Genomic DNA, 27,148 nt, shown 5'->3' with positions numbered 1-27,148 from the left:
CACTACATGAAGTGCAATCGTTTTACGACAGCTATGCATGTTTTGTTATTGCAATTAAATAAATTCATTTATTTTATTGCATAACTGTGACCATCACCAGCCCTCCCTAAGGAAGGGTAAGAAACACTTTATTAAAGGGAGGATATAAAAAGAGAGGGCAGTGTTACACCTGGGTGTTGGAGAAGGGAACAGGGAAGAGGGAGTCAGGGTAGGACAATGGAAGGGGCACCCAGCAACACCCCCCAAAGGCCCAACGCGCCAATGTAATAGTGCTCTAGGCAGTGGCCCAGCCATCTACATCAAAACATGTGCACATTTACTCTATTTTGCATGGTTTTATAGCCATTGAGACAGCCATCACACATTAATACAGCAGTGTGATCATGAATTGTTGTAAAAATGTCAGGCAATTAGTTTAATTTTTTTTTTTTTTTTATTTCAGTGTAAACAGATGTAAACAAAATACATGTGGAGAAAGAGGCGAGACAGAAGTCTGGTGTTGGATGACTTTAACATGACGTCATTTTGTTTGCATTCGAAAACTTTGTCTCCGTTATACCAGAGGCTCGAGTCCACAAACAGAAACGTACATTCAAAAAACCATTAGTCAGCAAATGATTTGCAGCGTCCTGATGCAACAACGAACGCGACGCGCGTTAAAATTTGGCAGCGGACAAACAGGCTTTACCATAAACTGACAAAAAAACAGACAAATTCAGCGTGTTTTTATCCAGATAGATGAAAACCTACTGCGTGTTGGACACTTGTAGGTACTGAGCAGAACTAAAGAAGCGTCATTAATAGCCAAGCACAATCCATTTCTTTTGTATTGTTGTGATCTTAGAAAAAAGATAAAATTAGGTTAAAAACTGACAAATGTGGCCTTATTTTTTTATATTTTATAGATATATTAACAATAATTCTTTTAAAATATTTTTTCAGATCCCTTTCACCAGCTGTAGCATGTGATTATGGACATTTAGGAAGTGTTTATTATTCACTAGAAAAGTAAGACTTCAGGTTGTTTAAAGCTGAACTTTGAGGATGAAAAACAGTTTGACAGATGAAGCAAAAAAAAAAAAACTGAATCCAAACTTAAAATCAGCCCAAAGTGACACGGCACCTGCTTGTAAAGAACATTTTTTTCAATTTTTTTAAAAGAAAAGTTTCTGGATTCTCACCTGAAAAGAACAAATATTATTACTTTGAACGATTCAATCCACTTTTTTTTCTTTTTCAAATTCACCGTTATTTTAAGAAAAACTAAGTTACCGGTACAGTTTGTGGACAATGTTAATTTAACATCTTTTTTTTTTTTTTTTTTTAAACAATATGTTAACTAAGGCAACTTGAGTTGAACTTGTCATGCAGCTTCCATGAGTGCAAACAACCACTGCTCTTCTCTGTCCATCTTTGAGCACACCAGTAGGAAAAATAAAAGTTGGAATTTGCTCATTTCCTCTTCTCCCATAGTGAGGATTTTATTTAGAGAAGAGGGGTGAGTAGTTTGTTAGATATCTGCTCTCGTTGCACTCGTCCACCTGTCTACTAGAGAGGAGGAAATGATGCATTCCATCCTAACACCCAGACAAGGTCTGAAGGAGAACACAAGTACCCAAGTGGTTAAAGTCACACAGAAATGAAAACAAAAACAAAAAAAATAAAAAATAATGTGTACGATACCCGCTTCTTGTTCTGTTTGTCTTTATCATCAAAGATCAAATCCCTCATTGTTACAGAGACTAAAGTCTCCACTGGACAACCCGTCTGTTTCCAGGAAGCTGGCAGTTTAGCCAGGGCGTTGTCATAGAAACGGTGAAATAGAAAGGAGGAGGGGTGGTGGGGGCGGGTGTTGTCTCAATCTGTGGGGACAGGGACGATGCAGATGTGCAGGAAGTTGTCAGGGTGGCTGAGGTGTTCACTTAACCACTGGAGGGGCGTCTCCAGCAGGGGCTCGATGCCATGGATCAACACCTGGTAGCGTTTCTGTTCACCTGAGAGGAAAGAAAGCACAGCAGATGACACACTGTGCAGCACACCTCTAATCTAAGGTTAAAGCTGCTTGACACGATCATTTTTTAACAGATAAAGACATAGTGCAGGCCTCATTGATCAAAAAATATGAAGATCATTTACTGGAACACAGACGCAAACTATTAAAATGATCTTTGATTTATTGATCAATGAGGCCTACACTAGGGATTTATTTGATAAAAAATAGTATTGATCATAGCAGCTTTCAGTCATTCCTAGTATGGGTGTGCATTGCCTTGAATCTGACGATACGATTTTGCATGTCATGACATGATGTATCCCAATATATTCCAAGACTAAACAATACTTACAAACAATACTTTGCAATATATCGCAATACTTTGCAATATATCGCAATATCAATAATTACAAATTTCCCCTCATTTCTTTCTTCTTTTTTTATATTAGTCATTGACATAATGGGTAACAGAGTTAAAAGCACATGTACATATCAAGCGTATAATGTAGTAATTTTCTTAGACAGTTACATCTTTAAAACTACAAATATTGACCTCTATGGACTTGTTTTTCTATCCTGGGGTTAGCCACGGAGGCCGTAATATAACTATATTCATCCAGAGAGAAAGTACCCAGATTAAAATGGGTTATACAGAAGATGAGACAAAAAGTATAAAAACATGTTATCAAAAAACACGAGTGTTCCTTCAATGCATCTAATTAACAAAATCGGGTCTCAGGGGTTTGATATATTTCACCCATTCAGCCCAATGAGATCTGAATATTTCTAACCTCAAACTCAAAAAGTAAGTTACCTTTTCCATTCTGTAAATCTCTATTGTGGGTCCTGTCTGCATCATCCATCTTCTGCTTAGAGCCTTTTTTTTTATCTTCCACTAGTAAAACCCTGTTGAGGTGGTTTTGAATGAGACAGTCTAGTTGTAGGGTTACTGGTCAGATGCGGACACATGGTGTATTTGGTCAAAAGGTTTTAGAGGCATTGGTTTCAGTGTATGTGTGTCCCTATGATCTTAGTTGTTTCTGTGGTCTCAGGGTTTTGTATGCTGCCGATAGGGTTAGTGATAACAAGGACAGAGCCTCTGAGAAGAGACCTTGGTAAATGTTATCAGTACTACTACTACTACTAATAGTACTGACCAGAACTGACCAGGAGAGATTCTGTAAACACGAATCAAACCGCAATTAAATATTTGTTGACACTTCAGAGGATAGATCATTTATATACATGGTTTTAAAATCAAAGGTTATTTTGATGACAATAAATGTCCCCTTTTGAAGTACAAAATGGTGTGAAATACAATTTAATTTAAACTTGCGAGAACAAGTAAATGTATCTACCTGTAAGTACCAATATCAAAACAAGTGGTATGTTTTATAAAACTGTAAAATTACAATTTTTCATATGCTATGCATACGTTAGCACAATTTAATGGTTTATTCGCTAAAAAAACATGATTCGAAAAATCATTTGACAATTCTTTGGGGCGGTATGACAATAGAACGAAGAAATACACAATATATCACCAAATGAATTTACTCTTACACCATTAATTCCTAGGACAAGGAAATAAACCCTTAATAATCACATCGTGGCATTTAAATTTAGATCTACATTGTTTCAACTCCCCAGAATAATAATGATTTTTGATCATTGAAATTGCATATCCACCTAATATTACATTTGGTTAAGTTGATTGGTGCCAGAATACACCCGTGATTACAGTTTGAAAATGTCCAATCTACGGTCCAAACCTCCTGTGATTTGACCCAGGACTGGATGATTGCATGTGCGTGAGAAAGATTGTACGCATTGAGCACTTTTTTATCTCACACACACTGAAACACGTAATACCAAGAGGACGGTTGGGGCTGCACATCAACTGTCAGTCTGAAACGTGACTCCACCCTCCACCTGATGACTTGGTTAAGAGAAAAACGTGCATGAAACTAATGTCTGGAATAGAAAATCAACCCTTAAGCCAATTCTCTGCTCACCTCTAATGGAAGGCTCGAGACTTTAGCTGCTCCCCAGGATGGTGTCTCAACAACAAGTCGTTTGTGTGATTTGTTTACTTTAAATAAAAATAAGATATACTCAGTAGTTATGAACGTATGGGAGATTTTTTTTTTTTTGGAACAGGTATTTTAGTATATTTTATTTTTTGATTTTAGGTTAGAGATGAAACCATGTAAATATACATTTTTTAAGAACATAGAACCAACTGTAATTCATTTCTAATAGTACTAGAAACTCATTTTCATTTTAAAGACAAAATACATGCGATATTTATTATTAATTATCATTGTTTAAATTTCGTTTATTCACACAATGGAAATTTACCTTGATCTCCTGACATGTTTCAACTGTCAACTGTCAGTTTTCTTCAGGGGTGTCTGCTGATCGCTTTGATGTTTCCTTGACTTCCGTGTAATAATTCCAGCAAGTTTTTTCTGTATATTATTCAATATTATCAAGCATTTTAACCACCTTTTTTCAAAAAGAACTTATTATTACGTGGAAGTCAAGGAAACTCCAAAGGAAACATCAAAGCGACCAGCAGACGCCTTGTTGAGAAACTTGTTGAAATGATCTTAGTTTAGAGCAGTCATTTTCAACCCTGGGGTCGTGACCCCATGAGGGGGTCGCCTGGAATTTCAAATGGGGACACCTGAAATGACTAGTATTTGATTAAAAAATTAATGATTGAAATATATTTTTGTAATTTTTCATTATTATTAATGCTTCTACAACACACAATCTCAAACAACTGTATTCTGTACTTTCACTTTCTCAAATATAAATCTAGTTTTTTTTAAAATACAGTATGAACATTTATAAAAAAATTATTGTTCTCTTTCAAATTAAAACATCACACAAAATTTCAAAGAACTGTATTCTATACTTTCACTTTCGCAAATCTAAATCTAGTGAAAAAAACTGCATACAAATTAAAATTATGAAATAGTTAATGAACTAATTAAACAATAAAGATGTAAATTATATTTTTGTAATTTTTTTAATGATTATTCTCTTTCAAATTAAAAACATCACACACAATCTCAACAACTTTATTCTAACACTTTCACTTTCTCAAATCTAAATCTAGTGAGAAAAAAACCTGTATAAACATTAATTAAATTAATAGTTAAATAATTAAAATGTAAATTATATTTTTGTGATTTTTGAAAGGTTTATTCTCTTTCAAATTAAAACACCACGCACAATCTCAAATAAGTGTATTCTATACTTTCACTTTCTCAAATAGCATCAAGTCACTATAGTGCTACTCGTAAAACTATATTACAAACATGTTCAGCTTTCGTGCTCACCAAATTTTATTCACTAGTACACTGTCATGGGAATTAAATTCTCCTGTCAGATGCAGAGGTTGTGCGTACAGACACTAACACACACACTAACACGCACACACACACACACACAAACCACACAAACACAAACACAAACACAAAACCCAGATCCGTCTTATCAAAGTAGACACTGAAAGCCGCACACCTCCCTCCCCGCAGCCTCTGAAGTGCTGGATGAGCGTCCACTACTGACGCAGCCTGCACCAGGAAGCGTGCCAGCAGCAAGCGGGCTGTGCCACAGATGTGGGGAGAAGAAGAAAGGGGGCGGGGCCAAGTAGTTTGGCTGTGTGGATCTGACACGCAAAGGTGGTGACTGGGGGCTGGGGCAGGGGCTGATGCTTTGGGGGTTTCCTTTGATTATTCACTGGCAATAATAAACGTGTAGGTGTATTATGATTGGGTTCATCTCCAAAACAATCAACGCTGCTTGCAAAACAAAGTGTTGACAGGAAATGGCTTTAGAAAAAATATGTTGTGCGTGGGCTGAGGAGCCCCGTGAGGACGTAGACAGGAAATACGTAAATACAAGTAAAAAAGTAGCTGAATTAAATAGTGCTCAAAGTAAATGTCACTAGTTAACTTCACCTCCACATTTATTTTTGGTAATAAATCTTGCAACAGTTCCCTTGCATACAGTAAAAATCTCATGTATAAACTTAAAAAACATTAGACAAAATGTTGCAATATTGGAACTTAACTTATTTTCCACAAATGCATCTGTATAAAATAAATACAAGTACAATTTTTATTTTTTAATTAAATAATACCAATTAATTCAATCAAAAATTTAAAAAAAATTATCAGACTCTAAGTATAGATACATTTATGAACTCTAAAACTGAGAAAATCAAGGTTGGGGGTCAATTACATTTTTCAATTACAATTACATTTTAATTATCCATGTTCCATTACAACTCAATTGTGATTACAGTGACCGACATTTTTTCCAATTACAATTACAATTACAATTTTTCTCCTGAAAGTAAATTACAATTACGATCCCAAATATTAAAGTTCTAATTCAATTAATCACAATTACTGAGCATGAAATGAACAACCCCATAAACATAATCTTCCTCTTGTTTAAGTGTGCTTATCACATTTGCATTGGTTTTAGGGTTTTATGATCACCTTATCTCAGAAAAAAAAAATCTAATTTTTAAAAAACATTTATGCCTTGGCCCTGACAGTTTTTAGATAATTTCCATGACAATTACAATTGTCAATTATCTGAACTCAATTATAATTACAACAGCAACATATTTTTTCAAATACAATTACAAATGTAATTAAGTCATAATTATAATTACCGTATTTTTCGGACTATAAGGCAAATCCTTTCATTTTCTCGAAAATCGACAGTGCGCCTTATGTATGAAATTAATATGTCAAAATGTTTTAGTACAACTTTGGTAAACTATGAAGTTGCACCGCTTGATGGATTTTTGGCACTTCAGGGCTACCATAGTCAGGCGCCTCGTGGAGTGATATGTACAGTACTGTGCTTCAACATACTGAACAGAAAAAGTGAGTCTAATGTTCTATATTTTATGTGTTAAACCTGAACAATGTTGAGAGTTATTGTTAATGAGTTGAATAAAGTTTGACTTATCTGACTAATTTGTTTGGCCTAATGACCCTTAATATTAATAATAAAAATAACAACAACAACAACAACAACAACAAAAACAAACCGGTGCACCTTATGTATGAAAATAGACCCGGTCAGATCCATTCATTGATAGTGCGCCTTATAACCTGGTGCGCCTTATAGTCTGAAAAATACGTTAATTATCAATCGCACAATTACAATTAAAATTTACCCCAACCCTGACCTCCAATCAATGCTGTTTTGGAACCATACATTACGTTTAAACTGATTGGTCGGCTATGATGTGACGCATTTGATTGTTGTCTGGTCATATCATTTTCTGTAGTTTCACAATGTCCGTTGATCATTTTAAAACAAAAAATAATAATTTACTCAGTAACAGTTGGGTGTAAAAATGTAATAAATTACTTTACTTCTTTTAAAACATGCTTAAGTGCAAGGAAAATTACTGATTTAAAAATCTACTCAAAAAAGTACAAGTATGCATAAAAGCAACTCAATTACAGTAACGTGAGTACTTGTAATCCCTCATCTGCTTTAAACAAACAATGACAAGATCCAACAGATGTCATGGCTGACTGTAGTTTACAGTAACATAGTGTTTTGGGTTTGTTTTTTCTACAGCATGGTGGTGGGGGTGTGGGGGGTTGTCAGTGCACATCCAAGGCTTGAAGACAATTTGGGAATCCCCATCTTTTTAATTCTATCCACCCCCATTTGTTTGGCAGAGCTGATTTGGGGGTGTTGGAGGGGTCAATAGCAATCCTCTCCCAGACATAACAAAGAAAGATCTGCTTGAAAACACCTTTTATGTGATGTTGACAAGATCACAGAGTCGAGTGGAGCAGCCAAGATTTTCTTTTTTTGCCAATCGTAAGGACCCTGAAAGAGAATTTGTTCTCTGAACTCTCTAATCCAAACAAGCCACTATAATCTGGGCTATCAGCCAAACTCATCTAGCAGCCGAGGAAGAAGTGGAAACCAAACAAAAGTCCACTTTCACCTTGATCCACCAGGTAGGCTGGCAGACTTCTGTGTGGAGATGGGAGCCAAAAAAAGGTTAAAAAAAACCCCCAAAGATTTAAAGTCAACGACATGAAAGATGGGGAAGATGTTGTAAACTATACCCGAGACTAAGATAAAAGATCAAAGGGAAAAAAGAAACTGGTTTTAGATCAAGAGTAAAGAGGATAGGAATAAATAAAAGAGGAAACGGCGTAAGAAAATAATCCTACACATACACTAGAATAAAGGATAATAATTTAAAATTGAAGTTCCAATAAATATCAATTTGTCTGAAAGTTGTTCATGTTAAATGATAAATAAATTCCACAGTAGATTTACTCTACCTAAAGTGAAGACAAATAAAATGAAAAGTAGTGGCCATGGTGACATGGCTCTAGGTGCCTAATGATGTATAATCAAAGCTACTAAATACAATTAATTAGGGTAAGTTTGATTAGTTTTATGTGATCTATAAATGTAAATGTATCCTGATAAATAACCGTAAATGTATATGAATATATTGTAAATGTATATTGCTATATAACCAATCATCTGATGTTAAATGCCAAAAGTTTTATTTTTTAACATACTATAAATAAATGTCCAATAGCTCGTATTTACCCATAATAAATTATTCAGGTCAACTTTCTCAAAGCCTACAAAACAAACAGTTTTAGAACATCTGATTTCAACTTAATCTAAATCTAACAATAACACAAGCAAGTACGTAAGCGATGTGACAAATCAGATATAAATAACTAAGACACTCAGATTAACACTAAAAAAAGGACAGTTTGACCAAAATGCACAAAATCTAAATCATTGACAAATAAGAATAATTTTATTCTAAATATTAAACTTAATACACATTAGAGCTGCTATCCGGAGTTTGAGAAACGTCTCGATGTCCCGCCCTAAACAGCTTCACTTCCTCCCAATGCCTCTCCCAATCTACCAGAAGCCATGCCTCTAATTTTCTGCACGTGCATCGCGGATCATAACAAGGTCGCATCAGGTCGCATTGATATAGCCCTATGGGTCAGGTAAGAGCCAAAATCATACTACCTGTTTGCTGTTGTAACCCATGGCCTTGTTTCCGTACACAGTTCCACAGTCACTTTGATTGACAGTCTCAAAAACAGGAAGTCAAAGCCTATTGGCTGGACGCACTCTGCGATCGTTTCTATTTGTATAGGGGTCTTTAGAACGAAGGAGGGACTTATATATACTAATATATATGAATGACCACCAGCAGTAGACGATAGTAAAAGACTAGTTAGGTATTTTTTCACATTTCAAAATAACCATACATAAACAGATTTCTCAGAAACTCCAAATATTAGCTTTAAACAATTCATATACATATACCTAATAAATAAAAAAAAAAAACAGATACAATATACCCCTAAATGATGTATAATAATAATGTATAAATCAATAATCTTAATTTGTATTGCTTTATATCAGCAGTAAATGTCTTCTTTAACTAAATATAATAAAGGATCGTTTGATTTCAAAATGTAAAACATCTTCTAATTAAAAGAATACTGTAAGATTTAAACTTTTGAAAACTGTGCTTTGATGATGTCATTTGTGTGCGTCTTTATCTTTGATGAGCTCATGTTTACATAGCATAGCATAGCATAGCATAGCATAGCATAGCATAGCATAGCATAGCATAGCATAGCATAGCATAGCATAGCATAGCATAGCATAGCATAACAAAATAAAAATGCTGAGAAAACAATGTTCGAGGCCCAGGTTGTATGAATGTTGTTTTTGTTTTGTAAATTGTTGTAGTTGTTGTTTGTTTGCTTTGTTGCATGTGTGTTATATGTAACTGTATACTGCACTGAAAAGACAATTGTATTGAGTGTAGATTCCAGGAAGAGTAGCAATGGCTCTCGCCAACGCTAATGGAGATACAAATAAAAAGAAATTAACTCACTCAGTGCCATTGATGAGAAAACTCGTCATTCACGTTTTTTCACTGCGATTACAAGAATAAACCCTGGCGGATGTCCCTCATCAATATCTAAGCTGTAATGTGATGTAGTAACCAACTGGTGCCCTGAAAGTGGCAGCAGCGCACCTTTAGATGTGAGATCTTCAATCTTTCAGAATCTGGTGTCAGAATTCAGATAGTCATAGTACAAAATGTTCAGTCAAAATGCTCAAATACGGGTGGCACTCAGGGGGGTAGAAATTCTGAAAATGGCTGGCACTGAATGAGTTAAAAAAAATGTGAGTTAAAAATGGAACGTGGCCTGTTCAGGTAAACAAACCTTAGATGTAAAGATTTGTTTTGGTATCTGCATTTGAGCATTTGAGGGTGATTATTAATGTCACAGTGGAAGCAATGCATCATGGACGAGTAGAAAAACACCTACATCTAACACAGCCTCAGACACATTTGATGTCCTACATGATTCTGGTTCAAAGCCCTTTTGTTTCTATCTGAAAGTGAATGAGAGACGCAAACAATGAAGAGGTGGAAATAGAGCGATGTCAGACAGACAGACAGACAGGGGTGTGATGTCTGTCTCCTACATGCAGGTGAGTCCTCTGCGGGTCCTGTGTTCTAACACACTATTGTCTTCTTATCTACTTCCTCTCTCCTCCTCTGCAGACACTCTCTGTTTAGACTGCTGCTAAACCCCCCCACCTTTCTCTACCATCTCTTCTTTCATCATCACCAGACCTCCGCCAGAGCTGCAAATCAACTGTAGTCGACCATTTATTTGGTCTTTGTTTGCATAGTTTCCACAGTTTACCTCCATAGATGTGAGTAAACAGTCAGATTTAGCGCATTTGGTTCATTTTGAGAAGGAGAAAACCTCATCTTTATATTGTCCATTAACAAAGTACCGGGAAGGGGATGCCAGATGCATTTAAGAAACAAGGAATATGCTTTTTAACAATTTGAGCCAATTTTTGCTTATTTTTTTACCCTTTTTCTGCAACAACACCAAACTTGCCATATTTTAACCTATTTTCATCACCTTTTTCTTGCCATATTTTTTCCTCCTTTTATTGCATTTTTTGCTACATTACTCCAATTTCTGGCACTTCTACATCAATTTTCAATGCTTTTTCATCACTTATAAACCCTTTGCACCACTTTTCCCACCCTACGTCACATATTGTGACCCATGTTTGTCTCTTTTCACCATATTTTTATGCTTATTTTTTGCTAATTTAACCACATTCACGATTTTTCATGCCCATTATTTGCCAATTTACACTAATTTTCTTGTTTTAGACTACTCTAATTTGCAACTTTTAACCAATACCTGTGGTTTTTAAACCCTCATTTCAAAACCTTTTCCACCATTTTTTGTCACTTTGAACCCATTATATTTAAGATTACAACAAGGATTTACATCTTTAAGATGACTGTATACTATGGAGCAAATAATAATAAACAATGGACCATCATTTTGCTGACTTTATGGCTGGGCCCCAAAAAGCACTCCCCTTTATTCCCGCTTATGGATGACCCTATCTCCACATGACTGTTCTTCAATGTTCATGTCTGTGTTCAACCACCCTCAGGTACAGTGGGGGTCCCTGGTCTCTGGAACCTTCATTTTGTGGGTCACAGGCTGAAAAGTTTGAAAACCACTGCTCTATAGATTTTCTTATCTGAATGAATGGATCCCACCAGGCCCCGTGTGGTAACATCAATAAGATAAACCTTAAGCTACTTCTATTCTTCTCTCATTTCAGGTAGATGAAGTGTCCCACACATTTGCTAAGGAAATAGTCTGAATTAAAATAAAAATAATTATTTCTTATAGCTAAAAAAATAATAGAAAGCATGTATATATGGTGTGTGGTTGGAGATTTACCATCATTTGTTAGAGCAGCTGGGTACATCTCTTTCAGTAAGTCACAAAGCGTGTGTGGGTTGCCTTGAGGTGACACAGGACGAAATAGTTTTTGGATGAACGGCTTGTCTCCCGTTGTCTACAAAAAAATAAGAACACAGTCAATCAACAACCAGTGTTTAACAGTTGATACAACATTGTTGACTAGAATTTTTTATGTAGACAACAATAATGAACATATATCAAATATAAAGGTTTTGGCCTCTCGATCAAAAAAGTCAATGAAACGCATGCTTTATTTTTTATTGTGGTATTTTGTATCGAGATACTCTCCATTTTGTGTTATAGGGAATTGGCCAAATCTTGAAAATCGTCAGCTCAAACTTCAACACACTCTTCCTGGAGCTACTACGACTACTACTCCAGAAATGTTCTTGGATGTGTAACTACAACAACAAAAATCATAAATATGTCTAAGTTTATATCTCAATAGTACATTTATGTCTAAACAAATCAATAATAATGCATTGATAGTATAAAATTTACTGATATATTATGTCTTTGTATGAACTTGAGGCAGCCTGGATAACAGTGGATATTATTCAGATTAAAAAAATAAATAAATGTGGTTATCATAGATTCAAAGAACAATGGACCATCATTTTGCTGAATTTGAATGGGCCCCAAAAAGTTCTGCCCTTTATTCCCCCTTACAGATGGCCCTGTCTCCACATGACTGTTCTTCAATGTTTCAGGTTCACTTTCAGGTAAAGTGGGGGACCCTAGTCTCTGGAAATTGTGTTTTGGGGTCATGGGCTGAAAAGGTTGAGAACCACTACCTTAAATAGCAGAGTATGGTTCAGAAAGAGCAACACTGGAAACCTACTGATAACGAGTCAATTAAACAGGTTGCTAATCATAAAGTATTGAAGACATGTCACAATGGATGGCTAATCCATCTTTGGACACAGAAGCAGACAGTAGAGCAGTATTAGTAGACAGATCCAGCCTTGCCTTGACCGAGCTGTCAAACTGTATCCTCACAGATGGAAATGTGTTGCAGAGAGATACCCAACCCATGGTGTCAAACCAGGTGTCTGACACAGTATCGGGCCTAATTGTGGAGCCGTGAAAAGGAAACCAGCTAGAACAGGGATCAGGTCACTGCGCAGTAACCACACACCCCAGAGACAGGCGTGAACCAGCAAGGAGAAGGTGGCAGCTTAGGTGTGAAGGCTGCACTCAGGTTACCAGAAAGACTGAGTCACTGACAGGAAGTAAAGCTTTTCGTGAGGGATCATCTCCAACAGCCCGAGCAGGGAGAGTGTCCAAAGTGACAGCTTCTTCGTTGCATTTTTCAATAGACAAGCCATTAATTATTGAGACGGGGGGCGACTGATCCTTCTAGAGAGAAGCGTGATATGCTTTGGATGAAGACACTTTCTTTTCAGATGGCGGGACACCTTAGCTGGCTCATGGCAACACCAAGAGTGGAAGGCGTTATTAATTCTCCGGTGAAAAAAAAGACGGCCTGCTCTCGCTCAGTGAAAAGAGCAACGCAACTCAAGATGATGCCTAATTGATGGAGATGATTCAATCCAGCTAATGAGCAGGAGTTAAAGCACTGTCAGGCCAAATGTGTCCCAGCGAACTGAGAAAGGTGAGCGAAAGCCTTTCCACTGAACTCTGAGACCGTCCATCGGCAAATTAAAAACCTCAACCTCATTTTCAAAAGACATTGTTTTCTCAAAAGCTGAAATGAACACCAGTGGAGGATTACACTTTAAATTATTAAGTGTTGATACCCAGGCTGATGGGTAGTTCTTTACAACTCACACATATTCATTTTTAAGAACTCATTACAACAAATCTGCTTACTAAGGATCTTTGTTACACTTTGCAAAGTAAATTATAATGTATTTAACACATCTAATGAGGCATGGTCCATAATCAATAGTGCATCTGATGTATGAAATTATTGATTACCAGTCAGATGATTATTCTGTTTGGAAAATTGACATCAAATCATGTTTTTTTTCTGCCTATAGCTTCAAGATCCACCATAACCCCAAGATTATTAGCTGCAACTAATTTTTCCGAATATTTTCTTAAGTTTATTTGAAAAAAATTGTTTAATCTCCTCAATACCAGCTGACCAATCAGAGATGGTTACAGGACACATGCTTGTATGCGCTACAGCGAGCCTCCTTTTTTTTTGCTACAGGGAGTCTCTGAGTGCGTTAACAACTACACTAGGGCCCTATAAAATCCACGTTGAATCCATAATGAAAACATTTTCTACTGTTGAATGCTGAAATGGACAGAATCAGGTTTAAATGGCATCACCGTAAGGGAAAGGATGTTTTTTTAATGCGTTAATGTCCTTCCCACTCTCATCTTGGCCGTTTCAAACACCGCCTAAACACTGTCTAACCTGGCAAAAAACTATGCTAATCATCCCTGACTCCTAAATCAGAGCAGACCAGTGCCATCTTAACTTTAACATGTCTGTGAAGCTCCGTCCGTTCTCATGGAGCGCTGCTGCACTCCGTGAGAACAGCAGCAGCTTTAATCAGCTTCACCTGCTCAGAGCATTTAAACAAAATCTCATCAGAGCTACAGAAGACCTGTGGATAAAGTTGTTCTGTTGTTGTGGACGAGACCATCGATACCAGGGATTGTAAAGTCTGAAACGTCTTAGATAATGATAACTTCTGATACTGTAAAATATTCTAGCCTCTAATGGTGAAATAACACTTCTTACACGTGATTTGTCTGGCACACTTAATTTTGTTTCATCATTACGGTTTGGAATGATGTCATCAGGATCATTTAAATTAGGTTAATTTAAATTCAGTTGATCAAAACTTAATCAATAAATCTGCTCAGATTCAGTAAACCATTGATCCCTGAGGGGGAATTAAGTGACAATGCTGCACTCATACATCTTTATATGACATGAATAATTAAAAAGGAACAGTGAGAAATCTACCTTTTAATTGTATTGTGCTCATTATTTTAAATTACATTTTTATTTTTGACAAACTATTTTGTTTAGTTGTAGTTTTTTTTATTGGTAATTATTTTGTTTCCTCACAGCACAACTTATATCTTCCTTTTAATTGTATCTTATTTTATTTTTGACATACAATTTTGTTTAATTATGGGTTTTTAATTCATTAGTATTTTGTTTCCTTGCAGGAGTTAAAAACTAATATTTTCGGAAAAAAGTTAAACCATATTTCTAAAAAAACGGAATTTAAAAAAAATCAAGGCGGAAAACAGAATTTGGGGAAAAAAAATGCATATGCGTTTAAATGTATAATTTTTTTTTTTTTTTTTAAATCGTAAATCGAATCGAAATCTCAATATCTGTCAGAAAAATCGCAATTAGGTTTTTTTGGTCAAATTCCTGCATCCAAATAAAAGTATTAAGTAGGAGGATTTTTTTTGTTTCTGTATAGGCAACAACACAGTGTCACTTAAAGCAGCCTCCGTGTGGGCTGCTGTAAGTGACACTGTGTTGTTGCTGCTGCTGCTGCTGAGGTGTGTGCACAGAAAGATAGAGAAACGCTGCAGTAATATGCTTTTAACAGTGCATGTTATATTACTGTGATGTTTCTGTCGGACTAACGTTAGCTTGTTAGCTCCTCTAAGGGAGGGACTTTGGAAAGTTAGGAGTCAGGGCAAGAGAGCAACGGGGAGAGAGGGATCTGAAAGTCGCGGACTGCACCTTTAAGTTCTACATTAATGTTTTTTTTTTTTTTTTGCAATCCGCAATGCTTGGCTGTAATCTTTAAAATTTAAATATTTAACACAATTATTTCTATTGTGGATCTTTATGTAATAATACCTTTTTTATATAATAATAAAAATATTGACAATATTTTCTGCTAATAGCTTGTATTTGTAATAAAACTGCCATAAAGAGACTCAACAAATTGACCTGGAGAAACTTGATATAAACAGCATTCTTCATTAGAGACACAAATGTCAAATAAAATTCAAATTTGATGCTTGATTGAACAAACATTTTAATAAACTTTTTAAAACATGTTTTGTCCCTTCAGGATAAAAGCCCTTACTTGTTGCATTTGTGTAATACCATAATCACAAAAACAAATGAAGCATCACGTACATACAAAGTCTTCCAAATATTACACAACCTGACAAGACAATAAAAAACAGGTTAACTCCAGACTCTTCACTTTATGGCAGTGTGCCAGTGCCACACTTTTCAAAAATCTAAAACATGAACTCGTTCTTTGTTTGGCAGCTTCAACTCAAACAATGGAAGTTTTTTTGATTGACAGTCATTGTTTAACTACGAGGTCAATGCAGTAAATTTACCGACACATTCTTCCTACGCAAAACTAAAGTATCACCTGTTGCCTTTGGCATGATTACGCACAAATGTTTCCAGCATTACCCAAATTTTGTAATTGCACTGTGTAGTCATCACCACCCTCTCATCTCTGTCAGCCATTACATGATATCTGGAAGGCAATAAACCTGCATTTGGGGCACCTTCGAGGCACCACAACAGAGGCGGATAGGAAGTTTCCCGCCTCCTCTTGCATTGGGGGGGGTGTTTGTGAGTAAGTACCGAGTCACGTAATGGCAACAGAGAGCCGTACCTGTACGGCAACAATGTGAAGCGTCTATAAAAGGAGAATAGTAATTTTCACTTAAAAAAAATGCTTAAAAGTCACTGAGATTTTTTTTTTTAGATGAAGCCTGTTTTCTCAACGTTTTTCTCTGAAACTGGCGATTTGTGTAAAACTTGCTCTATTCAACTGCTGATTACAGAAGAACAAAAGAAGCTACAAACATTTTTCTTTCCTGCCTGTAAAAATGCTATAAATCTGGTGGCACTGAGGGGGGTAGAAATTCTAGAAAATTGTTGGCACTGACAGAGTTAATATCTTGGAATAATAATTGAAAATAAAATTGAAATTGCTTTAGAAGTTGTATGAGAAATAAGAAACAAACAGTGAAATATTTAAAAAAACAAAAAAAAAAAACAAACAGGACACATTGAGAGCCAGGCACAGTTTAGCGATGTGAAGAAGACTCATGAGGTATCATCATTCTCCAACAGGCGAGTCAGAAACGAGCCCTATTATTTGGGCCGACGGTGGACATTAATCTGTCTGCATCCAACACAGTTACAGGTTACAGACCCCAAGCTGACTTTAAAGGACTTTGTGTCTGCTTTTGTGTGTGCGTGTCTTTGTACACACACACGCATACTTTCAAAGGGCAGTCCCTTGTTAAGTGTTACTCAGTGACTTCTGAGGGGGGGAAAAAAAAGCTTTGTTGTTCTTATGTCGTCTTTTTGCCCTTGCTGGTTTTGTTGCATCAAGTTTGGTCTTGCCTACAAATCTGAATGACAAGACACCACTTGTCTTTTTACCCTTTGGATACTTTTATTACCATTGTCGGCAGAACCATCAAAAGTTATCCTCACAAATAATCAATTTAGCTTATTAAAACCACAAAATTGTGCTATTAAAAGCACTAAAATCTATACAAATAGTAGTAACTAATACAAACATTTCTACCAGAAAAAAAAAATCCTTGCGTACCTATTTTATTTAAATTATTTCTACATTTTTTATTTTTTATTTTTAAGTATCTATTTTGGGATTTCTGTTGCTTTAAAATATTTAACAGCTTGGAAGATGTTGTTTTAACCCCAGTTTTGTTTTTTGATTTGATAGAATATTTATGTATTTCAGCTTTTTTAAATGTCAAACAATATTAATGATTTTAAATGTGCTCCCATGTTCATTACAGGGCTTTTACAGCTTTGGGTGATAAAAGGGAATTAATTATATGGATGCATTCTTTAACAATTTATTAGACCAACTATTCTATATTTTCTCCTATCAAACACATTTCTTATTTTTTTAGCTGTTGGCATAACTCATAGGTCCCATTTTAGTGGTATCCAAATAGCTTTATTCATGCTTATTGAAATAATGCACATTTCAATATTATTCAATTTTTCAAAGTTTTTGTTCCGTCATTATCTGCCTCATTCACTCAGCTCCATGTTGAACTTTTCAGACTTCTTCTAACACATTTCTTAAAACTTCCAACTGGTAATCAATTATTTATATCACATTAGTTATCATGCTAGGTTTTTTCCTTGAAACAAAGTTAAAAATGCCTTAGGTGTTCACATTTGCTCCGAGTTTTACATATTTCTTAATGTCAGTAATTCGGTGTCCTCCCACGACCCCAAAACACATAATTGGACTACATTTAATTCCTATAGGAGTGAATGTGTGAGTGCTCATGCTTGCCTTTGGATGTCAGCTATTAGATGGATTGCCAGTTTAGCCACAGTGTGTCCGGCTTTGGTATCACGAGTAAGCTGAGATCATCCCATTGAGAATAGATGAATTAATGTAACTGATAGTGTTAAATGGGTGTATAGTATTGTTCTAAATCAATCAAAGGTCCCTCAATCGAAACAATATTGAAATCGGATTGTGGAAAACTTTGTGATTAAAATATCGTAACACTGTTGAAAGAATAAAGAATTGATATCATATCGTATCATCATGAAACTGCTGATTTACAGCCCTAATTACAATGAGAAACAAATTAGCAAAAAAAAAAAAAAAACCCTTCCAAAATAAATAATGTAAAACTTAACAAAATACTGTGTAACATTAATTCCAAGCAATTTTGCATCTTATGATTCCAGAAAACGTGATATCCTGTGATGTACAAAGACGTAGAATGCTTGAGCCTTTCTTGGCCTACACCACAAACCGTTCTCCAGTCCATCACAGGGCTAACATACAAAGGCAGCGTCACTATGGGTAACAGTGATTTTCAACCTTGGGGTTGTAAAATCAAATGGGGTCGCCTGAAATCTCTAGTATAATTGATTAACTATAACTGATTAAATTTATGTTTTTTTAAAAAACATTATTCTTTTTCCAAAATAAAACACCACACATTATCTCAAACAACAGTATTCAATACTTTCACTTTTTCCAACTTTAAATCTAGTTGAGAAAAAAATTAAGAAAATTGTGTTGTCAAAATTTAGTGTGGAAAACAAAGCTTAAATTAATCATTAAAAAAGCCTATTTCCTTAAACTGCCAAAAGTAGATCTAATCTGATTAAACTGCACATTTGACCCAAGTTCTTATTGTAGTTTTTTCTTAAATACTGAGTTTTGTGTTACATTATGACTATTGAATTGAGTCATTTCTAACTAAAACACACTGCACTGTAAAACATACACAGTGAGGCAATATGTAGGGTAATCCTTGGAATAACAAAGGTTTTAATGAATAAGGAATTATCCCAAACCTGCAAAATGTCAGGATTATTTGTTTAGCAAGTCCAGAAGTGCATTAAAAAGTGATTGATTCAGGATATGCTTTACGCTGTCTGGGAAGCTAATGTTTTCCAGAAAAGAAGCAGAAGAAGCCGCTTAATCATCAGCATTTCTTGTTTAGGGACTTTTCGCCGTCTAAATAAATACGATGGAAGTTCAGTGGAAACACCGTCTGCATCTCCGTATCCCTGGCTGAACCCTGGGGCTCGCTCTCTGCACTCAACATCATGAGAGTAAGAGGTATCAGATGTACAGGAAAGAATGATTAACTTCCAACAAGCAGCCAGGTAACGCGGGAAGTTGAAGTCACAGTTTGTACATGCACAGGGGATTTTTGCGCTTTCCTCAGAAAGACACATGACCACGAGTCAAAAACAAGAGAACACATGTAAAATGATGAACCTTACAGTAAGTGGAGAACAAGCCACTGCATATTCTTATGAACATCTGACAAAAAAGAGAAAAAGAAACTAAACACACATGTCATAAAAAGTTGGTTTGATTTTTATCTTTGGTTTTTGCCAATGCAAAATGAATGTAGTGAACAAAAAATCATGCAAAAAGTGTTGTCACCTGCTTTAAAAAGATGAAACACTTGGCTTTATTGCGTTAATCTGTGTAGGCATTATGTAAGAAATCATTATTCATTTTTCGTCAACTAACCATTTCAATATTATTTGACATTTTTCTATATTCTTACAGCCTTGATCATACAGCCATCTTTAACATCTACGTATCATGTACAGCAAGAGTGTCAAACTCATTTTGCTGAGGGGCCAAATCCAGTGCAGTTTGAGCCCAAGTGGGCTCAGATTAGTTAGAAATAAAGTGCAATTTTAACACTAATGTGCCCTATTTTTTTTACTTCCACGTATAACTGATATATACAGAAAGGTGCTGACAATATCCAAGCAACAAGTGACATATCAGTCCCTGCAAAATCAACACTTAGAAAATCCTTGATTGTGACCATTTTTTGTAAATTGTATGTAACCAATTGGTTAATAATAAATGGTCAGTTTTTCTCATACCTACTGTTGCTGACTGTTCTTCTCTGTTTGAGTCTGAGTACTTCATCAAGCCTTTTCTATCATTCCACACTACAAAATAAATAGTAATAAAAGTATGTATGATTCGTACTGATATCGCATCAAATCAACATAGGTATCAGCCAATACTCAAGGCTGCAATATCTGCATCGGAAGTGAAAAAGTTATATCGGGACATCCCTATTTTGAATAGTTTTGTGGGAAAATGATGTAATTAAAAAAAAAAGAGAGAAAGAGTTGTAAACATTGTCCTTAAATATGTGGTAATTAATTCATGTTCTCTCTTCCTCTTAAACTTTTTTCCTGTGGGCCAAATTGGAGGTTCTAAAGAGCTGGATTTGGCCCCCGGGCCTTGGGTTTGACACATATGATGTACAGGGTCACCTTCAGATAAATCTGACCGCTGAGTAAATTACTCTGGACAGTTGCAGTACTGTAAAAATAAGTATTGACTTCCTGTCAACCAATTAGGAGAGTGATATTTGATTTGTTTAGAACAGACTAGAGGTGCTCAAAAGGTGACCCTCCCCCCCTCCCCCCATCTGGATTGTTCCCCCGAGCCACATATTTTGAGGACTGCAAACTTGTGACTCCCTCACGTGTGTGTTTTGGTTTGGTCAGCACCTGTAAACGTGCCAAGTAATAGAATGTACACATTACACAATACTGGAAATAACCTGTTTTATTTAAAATTTAATGAATTTAGACTATTTTGTAATAATAAATCAAATCAGGCAACAAAAAGTAGCAATCTACATATTTAGTAGGCTAATCATATCTCAAGATTTTTTAAGAATTTTGCAAAGGAGTATATTTATATAAATTGAATTATAATAATTAATATAAAAAAGATAAATTGATCTTTGAAAGATTAATTGTGTACCATGAAGATTAGTAATTGAGTACCCCTGGTATAGAAAGTGGATTATCAAAGTGTGAATGAATTAAGGAATTGAGGGGTTTTTATACAGACCTCTGGCTCCACCTAGAGGATTTAAATTTTAAAGTGAGCACATCAAGTGTACTCTTTTTAGACTTGAATGTCAAAACTAATCGGAAAACACAATTCTGAGGGATATTATGGGATATAAAAAACAACCTTCCTTCACTTTGGTAATGCCTGTATATCAGATGTATATACATATACTTATAATCAGAGTCTTGGACTTGTCTGTGTCTGTCATAAATCTGTGGATAAATAAAGCCAAACAAAATGACTGAGGGAAACAAAACAAGGCAAAGCAGCCTTTTTAGCTGAGATCCCCAAAACAATTTCAGCTTTGCAAAGTATAGAAAGCACAAACAAAACAACATGACTGGAAACAAAGACTGTTTTAAGAATAAAACAACGGCAGACAAATAACTTTGACTGCCATCATGCCAGGTAGGAAACCCAACCAGATCTCTGATAGTGATTTAGCATTTTTCTATAAACAGATTTTAAAATGATAAAAAATAGATTATTGCAGAGACAGGGTGGGAACACCTACTTGGTATATTCTGAAGGGAATGTATCTGAAGCCTCCCTCCTCCGTGGAATATTCCATCAGCTTTCTGTTCATGGCCCAGAATTGATCAAACTTATCTGAAAAAACACAATCAGATGAACTGGCAGTAAATACATGAGCAGTGCTCTCCTTTTTACAGATTTGAACCACAAAACCACAATACAGGGGTGTCTAATATTTGAGCATTAAATTCCATAGTTGACTAGATGTCTTTGAGTAAAATGGTGATTAAAAGTGAAACCTTGGTATGTGTTTGGAAATGATTACAATCTGAACTTCTACTTCAAACTCTGGTTACATTGAAAGACTTTAAAACCCAGGTGTTTCATGTGAGCAAGTTTTATTGTTGCTATTATTCATTGTTTTAGTATTTTTATTGTAATTATGCTGCTTCCCATCTTAAAGAACTGGCATGGTTAAATAGCAGCAATAAATAAAAATAAAACACTACCATAGAGCATCTTTAGTCTTTCTTGAAATGTGCAATGTAATTTGCCAGAACTCTGTAGGATAATTTGTGAGAATGTTTCAAGTTTTTAAAAACAATTGTGATTTAATATTACTGTAAATAATGTAGTATTGCAAGCCCCCCATCTTATTTTATCTACAACTCATGTGGTAATTTCCAAAAAGTCCTGTTTTTGCTGTATTTTTTACTTTAAACAAAATCTTCCTGTGGGCCAAACTGGATGCTCTGGTGGGCCAGACTTGGCCCACGGGCCTTGAGTTTGACATATGCACATCAGAAGAAGAAAAATTGCTTATGTACGGTTGAAAACACGTTCATCACAATCAAAGCCAAAGGAAAAAGTAACAAAACCTTAAGGACCCAGAAAATTATTTATCTTTTTTTCTTTGCTTCAGTGACATACTATGAATGGGAACCGTGTTTTCTGTGTTAATGGTCACAAGACATAAACATGAGCCGCTCCCATTATAGACCAAAAGAGGGCGATATATGCGGTACAGACAGGGCCAGAGGACATCTGCTGCATCACAAGTGTTTACTGGTGCCTTATTTGATCAACTTGATCTTGAGGAATTTCACACAGAATGTTCATAGAAGTTAATTCTGCTAACTCATTAGCTTCCCTTAGAGCAGCAGCCACACCCACACAGCAGTGGGTGATCAGCCCGTGTGCGTGGAAGAGGTTTGACAACTTTAAAGAATGTGAGAGTGAAAAGTGGAATGTGCGTGTTTGTGTGTGTGTGTGTGTGTGTCTCACCATTCTGCAGGCCCATCCACAACTGTTTGTGGTCTTTCTTCTGCATGTCGTTAACTACTTGGCTTTTGTGCTTGAGCACGTCGGCCTCCTTGATGCTCGACATGAAGTGAGCTTCTATCACAGAGTTGGTGGGACAGTGGAGAAGATCACGGTCTGGGAAACTCTGGCACACAATCAAACAATAAACGTAAATATTAAATAGGGGGACGAAGGGAGAAAAAACTCAAACATTTAAACAGGATGTCAATCTTTCATAATAATTTACTATTTTATGTTGCGTTATCATTATGGCAAAAAAGCTCATAAACGTTTGGTTAACTAACTTTTCAGATTATGTTATGTCGTTAGAAAAATACCTAAAATAAAAATTAAGCATAATAGCAATTTACTTGACGCAGGCAATGTAATATACTGTATATTTACACATGTATTTATCAATCAATCAATCAATCAGCCTTTACATATATATAACACCTGTTTTACACATTCAATTGTAGATCAAAGAACTTCACAATAATTTGCTAACGATTGAAAAAAGTAAAAAAAATATATAAAAAGGTTTAGAGATTAATGGACACCAAGATAATTTAATAAAATAATTAAAAGGATGACAAAATAAGAAAGAGTCTGAGATAAAAAAAAAAAAAAAAAAAGCAGAGAAGGGAACATTTGAAATATAAAACAATGAAATTAGCATAAAAACATAAGAAATTAGCATAAAAACATTAAAAGTTAAGAAATCAACATAAAAAAATACAAAAATGCACTACATAAAACACTGAATAAATAGCTTTTTAGTAGGGATGTCCCGATACAACTCTTTCACTTTCGATATGATACCGATATTGCAGCCTTGAGTATTGGCCGATACCAATATTGACCCGATACAATATCAGCACAAATCATACATGGTTTTATGACTTATTTTGTAGTGTGGAATGTTAGAAAAGGCTTTGATCAAGTGATGTTACTCAAACAGAGAATAATAGTCAGCAACAGTAGGGATGAGAAAAACTTACCCATTTAATATTAACCAATTGGTTACATACATTTAACCTTCAACATAATATCTACAGTATTCTACAATTGAATAAATATATTATATATCGGAAATTTTAGATGCAGTCTGATCAAATCCAATATTTGTTTTCTGGCTGATATCGGACCGATATCTGATATCAATATCGGATCAGGGACATCATTAGTTTTTAGCTTGCATTTAAAAATCATGATACTCTGAGCTCCTCTCAGATCTCCCAGCAGGCTGTTCAACCGTCTTGGAGTCTCCAAACCTTTTAGTTTTGATCTTTGGAACAGTTAAATGAGTAGTACCAGAGGATCTGAGGGTCCGGCTGGGTTCATAAACTTAAACTACCTCTGGTATATAGCCTGGGGCGAGGCTGTGTAGTGCTTTATAAACTAATAAAATAATTATAAAATCAATGTGAAAACTAAACAACAGGCAATCAGTGCAAATAATTTAAAATAGGAATAATGTATGCTGTTTAGCAGAATTTTGAATAGGGGTGTGAAAAAAAAAATCGATTTTAAATAGATTTTATTTAATTTAAAAAAGCGATTTTTTTTTCTATTTAAAAAAAATATGTATATATTTTTTTTTAATCCATATTTTCGTGCATTGTACAATATTACAGTGGTTACAATGCTTTCAATGTGTTGCAATGTTTACTTGATGCACTGTATTTTATGATGGCAGTGTGTAACACTGCATTTTCTTTTTTCAGTGAAAATGTGCAAAAACACTAATAATAAATAATAAATAAAATGTTTTGAAGCAATAAGTTTTGACTCATTTTGTCCTCTGAATGATTAATATCTTCTGATGAACATATACAACAACTTGATTTTTCATCTCTACGTTTAATTTTTATACTTCACTGGGTAGAATATCGCAATAATACCGTATCGTCACCCAAGTATTGTGATACTTATCGTATCGCAACATCATTGCAAATACTCACTACTAATTTTGAATGGATTATTGTTATTTCTGCTATGACTGTGTACAATTTTAATCTGATTTCTTGACTAATTTTAGCTCTGTTTTGTTTTCTACCAACGTCTGACAGAGGAACCCTGTTGTAAGTCAGCATTACACACATTTTATCCCAATACAACAACAACAATAAAAGCCTTGCAGGCAGACAGGGCTGCTGTGAAGCAGAAAACTCCTTGTAATTCTTTCACTCTCACCTTAAAGTGCACGATGATGCTCCAGGGTAAGGCAGACGCGGAGGCATGAAGGTCAAACAGAACTCCAATGGGATAATGCCTGTTTGCAGGAAATACACAAAATAAACAATTTTAAACAAAAAAATTACTGTATTTGACATTGTATCTATCCAATCAAACTGACCACACGTGTTTATATTGTGTGTTGCTCTTATTTTTCAGTTAAACAATAAAAGGTAAGGTTTTTGGGCTCAAAGGTGAACAAGAGAATGATATTTAATACATTTATATTTATTTTCAACAAAGAAAACATTGTTACTCATTAAAAATGTGGATTTAGCAAGAAATACTGGTCTTAAAAGCATTTAATTTGCAAATATTTCTCAACATTACATTCTGTCAATGATTTGAACAATGTTTCTGGTAACAATCTTTATTTTTTTTACCATTTGAGTGGCGTCCCTTCGTACTCAAACCACATCTCCTCCACTTCGTCTGTCCTCATCGCTTTGAGGAAGTGTTTCTTCACCTTGTCCGTGACTAGAGTCAGGTAGCTCACCCTGGGCAGCATCAGCTGACAGAAGGAGAGACACATCGTGAAAACAGAGCTGTGATCTCAACTTTTTATCATCAGTAATGTGATTATATGTGCATCCACACCCAATTTATTACATTACAACACTTTGAAATACGAATGCACAAGCAAAGAGCCAGTGGCCTGTTGCTTATGAGCAGTGAAAACAGCAAAGCGACTATGAGGAAAACGATGAAGTTCATGCCTTTGCACATGAATAAAAACCTGCCAATAATGAACAAGTGACTGAAATAAGTCTGTGAAAACAACTAACATGTGCATTGTTAATTCTGTCATTACCCGTTGACTTTTGAAAATGTTACACATGCTGCACTTTATTTTATTTGTAGAATGTTTGACTTTTAGGAGTTTTGCTGTTGCAAGTTATTTTTAGATTAACATTTTTACATTTAAATACCCACTATGCTGCTACATTTGGACTTTTTTTTTGGCACTACAAGGAAACCTAAAACTCAGGACACTTTATTGGCACTTTAAGATGTTTTGTTAGTTTGACCTGTAGATTATTATTTTATCATCTACCTCCAACCTCCAATTGTCTTTATTTCTAAACCAAAATACTGCTGTGTACATTATTTTTAGCGAATAGCTAAAAAGAGGTCTGCAGTGTAACTTGTGGCACAAGTTCTGTTTGTTTTTAAAATGAAGGAACTAAAGGAACTGATATAATTTAGGATTTTGAACAGCAATGTTATAAACTTTTCATTTATATTTGAGATAACTACCTCATGTGCAGTTATAACAACAAGTTTGTATTGTTTTACGGGTATTGTTCAATGTTTTACAATAAAATAAAATTGAGACATTCAAGGTGTATGCTGTCACTTACTGTATTTAAAAAAATTGGGATTGGCCAAAATCGTAATCGGCAGGTCAGGCTTTTAAAAGATCGGTGATCAGAAAATTGTAATTGGTGCACCCCTACTTTGAAAATCTTCAGACAAACAGACAACGCGAGTGGACGTTAATAGCATCCCAGCAAGCCTTCCAGGGTAATCATTTAGAAAAAGTGATTAACCATTGATTTGCCTTGTGATTTTGAGGAGTTACTTACATAGTAGGGCTCAGCCTCTCTCTCAGTGACCTCGTCTGAGTTGAGAGTGAAGCAGGAAGGTATCCGGCCAAACCAAACATCTCTCAGCACGTCCTTGTCATCTGCCATGTTTCTGCTGCTGCTTCCCGTGGTACATAAAGACTAAATTCACCAAGGCCTCAGTCCAAAGGCAGATGGAGGTCCTTTTGTCAGCAGGAAAAGCAGATAGAGAAATATTATTGAAACTTCTTAACATTACAACAGCAAAACATCTTACTTAAAAAAGGTGAGCTGTTCATAATCATAAATAGGGGTGTGAAGAAAAAAAAATCGATTTCACGATATATCGCA

The 27,148-nt window shown here is 35.4% G+C and overlaps 1 protein-coding gene across 1 annotated transcript in view; it reads right to left on the bottom strand.

Moving 5' to 3' along the window:
* Positions 1-444: 444 nt before the first annotated feature.
* The window catches only part of atg5 (ATG5 autophagy related 5 homolog (S. cerevisiae)), a 28,786-nt gene continuing 2,082 nt past the window's right edge, over positions 445-27,148 (bottom strand). The window contains exons 3-9 of the mRNA XM_028470636.1: positions 26,819-27,000; positions 25,616-25,743; positions 25,191-25,269; positions 22,977-23,139; positions 21,733-21,827; positions 11,851-11,968; positions 445-1,994 (exon numbers count right to left, since the gene is read on the bottom strand). Coding sequence (XP_028326437.1) covers positions 1,858-1,994; positions 11,851-11,968; positions 21,733-21,827; positions 22,977-23,139; positions 25,191-25,269; positions 25,616-25,743; positions 26,819-26,926 — 828 coding nt within the window. The 5' untranslated portion in view covers positions 26,927-27,000 and the 3' untranslated portion in view covers positions 445-1,857. The remainder of the gene's footprint in view (positions 1,995-11,850; positions 11,969-21,732; positions 21,828-22,976; positions 23,140-25,190; positions 25,270-25,615; positions 25,744-26,818; positions 27,001-27,148) is intronic.

Source organism: Gouania willdenowi, chromosome 16 (assembly GCF_900634775.1).
Source record: "Gouania willdenowi chromosome 16, fGouWil2.1, whole genome shotgun sequence".
NCBI lineage: Eukaryota > Metazoa > Chordata > Actinopteri > Blenniiformes > Gobiesocidae > Gouania > Gouania willdenowi.
This window is presented reverse-complemented; position numbering and strand designations above follow the sequence as displayed.